Raw genomic sequence first — 323 nt, 5'->3', positions numbered from 1 at the left:
GGGGCGGGGGGGGGGGCGGGCTTGGAGCCGAGGGTTGAGCTGACTTTCTCCTCTCCCTTCTGTGCAGGGTCCACGGGGTGAGAGGGGCCCACGGGGCATCACGGGGAAGCCGGGCCCCAAGGTACGTTCCGGCTCCCGTGGCGGCAGCCCTACCACAGGGGGTGCCTGGGGGTCCTCGGGGCCCCTTTCCTGCGAAACAAGACAAGGAAGGACGCTTTGGGGGGCATTTAAGAAGGAGCTGGTCCCCCCACAGCCTTTGGACGAGTGGGTCAGATTGCATCGCAGGCTGTGGCCGGGCCGGGCGGGCGAGGGGCCAGTGCTGG

The 323-nt window shown here is 69.3% G+C and overlaps 1 protein-coding gene across 1 annotated transcript in view; it reads left to right on the top strand.

Annotated features, from left to right (window-relative positions):
- The window catches only part of LOC102761370 (collagen alpha-1(V) chain-like), an 89,263-nt gene that overhangs the window by 19,860 nt on the left and 69,080 nt on the right, over nt 1-323 (top strand). The window contains exon 5 of the mRNA XM_015572366.1: nt 64-121. Coding sequence (XP_015427852.1) covers nt 64-121 — 58 coding nt within the window. The remainder of the gene's footprint in view (nt 1-63; nt 122-323) is intronic.

This window comes from Myotis davidii, unplaced genomic scaffold, assembly GCF_000327345.1.
Source record: "Myotis davidii unplaced genomic scaffold, ASM32734v1 scaffold609, whole genome shotgun sequence".
Taxonomy (NCBI): Eukaryota; Metazoa; Chordata; class Mammalia; order Chiroptera; family Vespertilionidae; genus Myotis; species Myotis davidii.
This window is presented reverse-complemented; position numbering and strand designations above follow the sequence as displayed.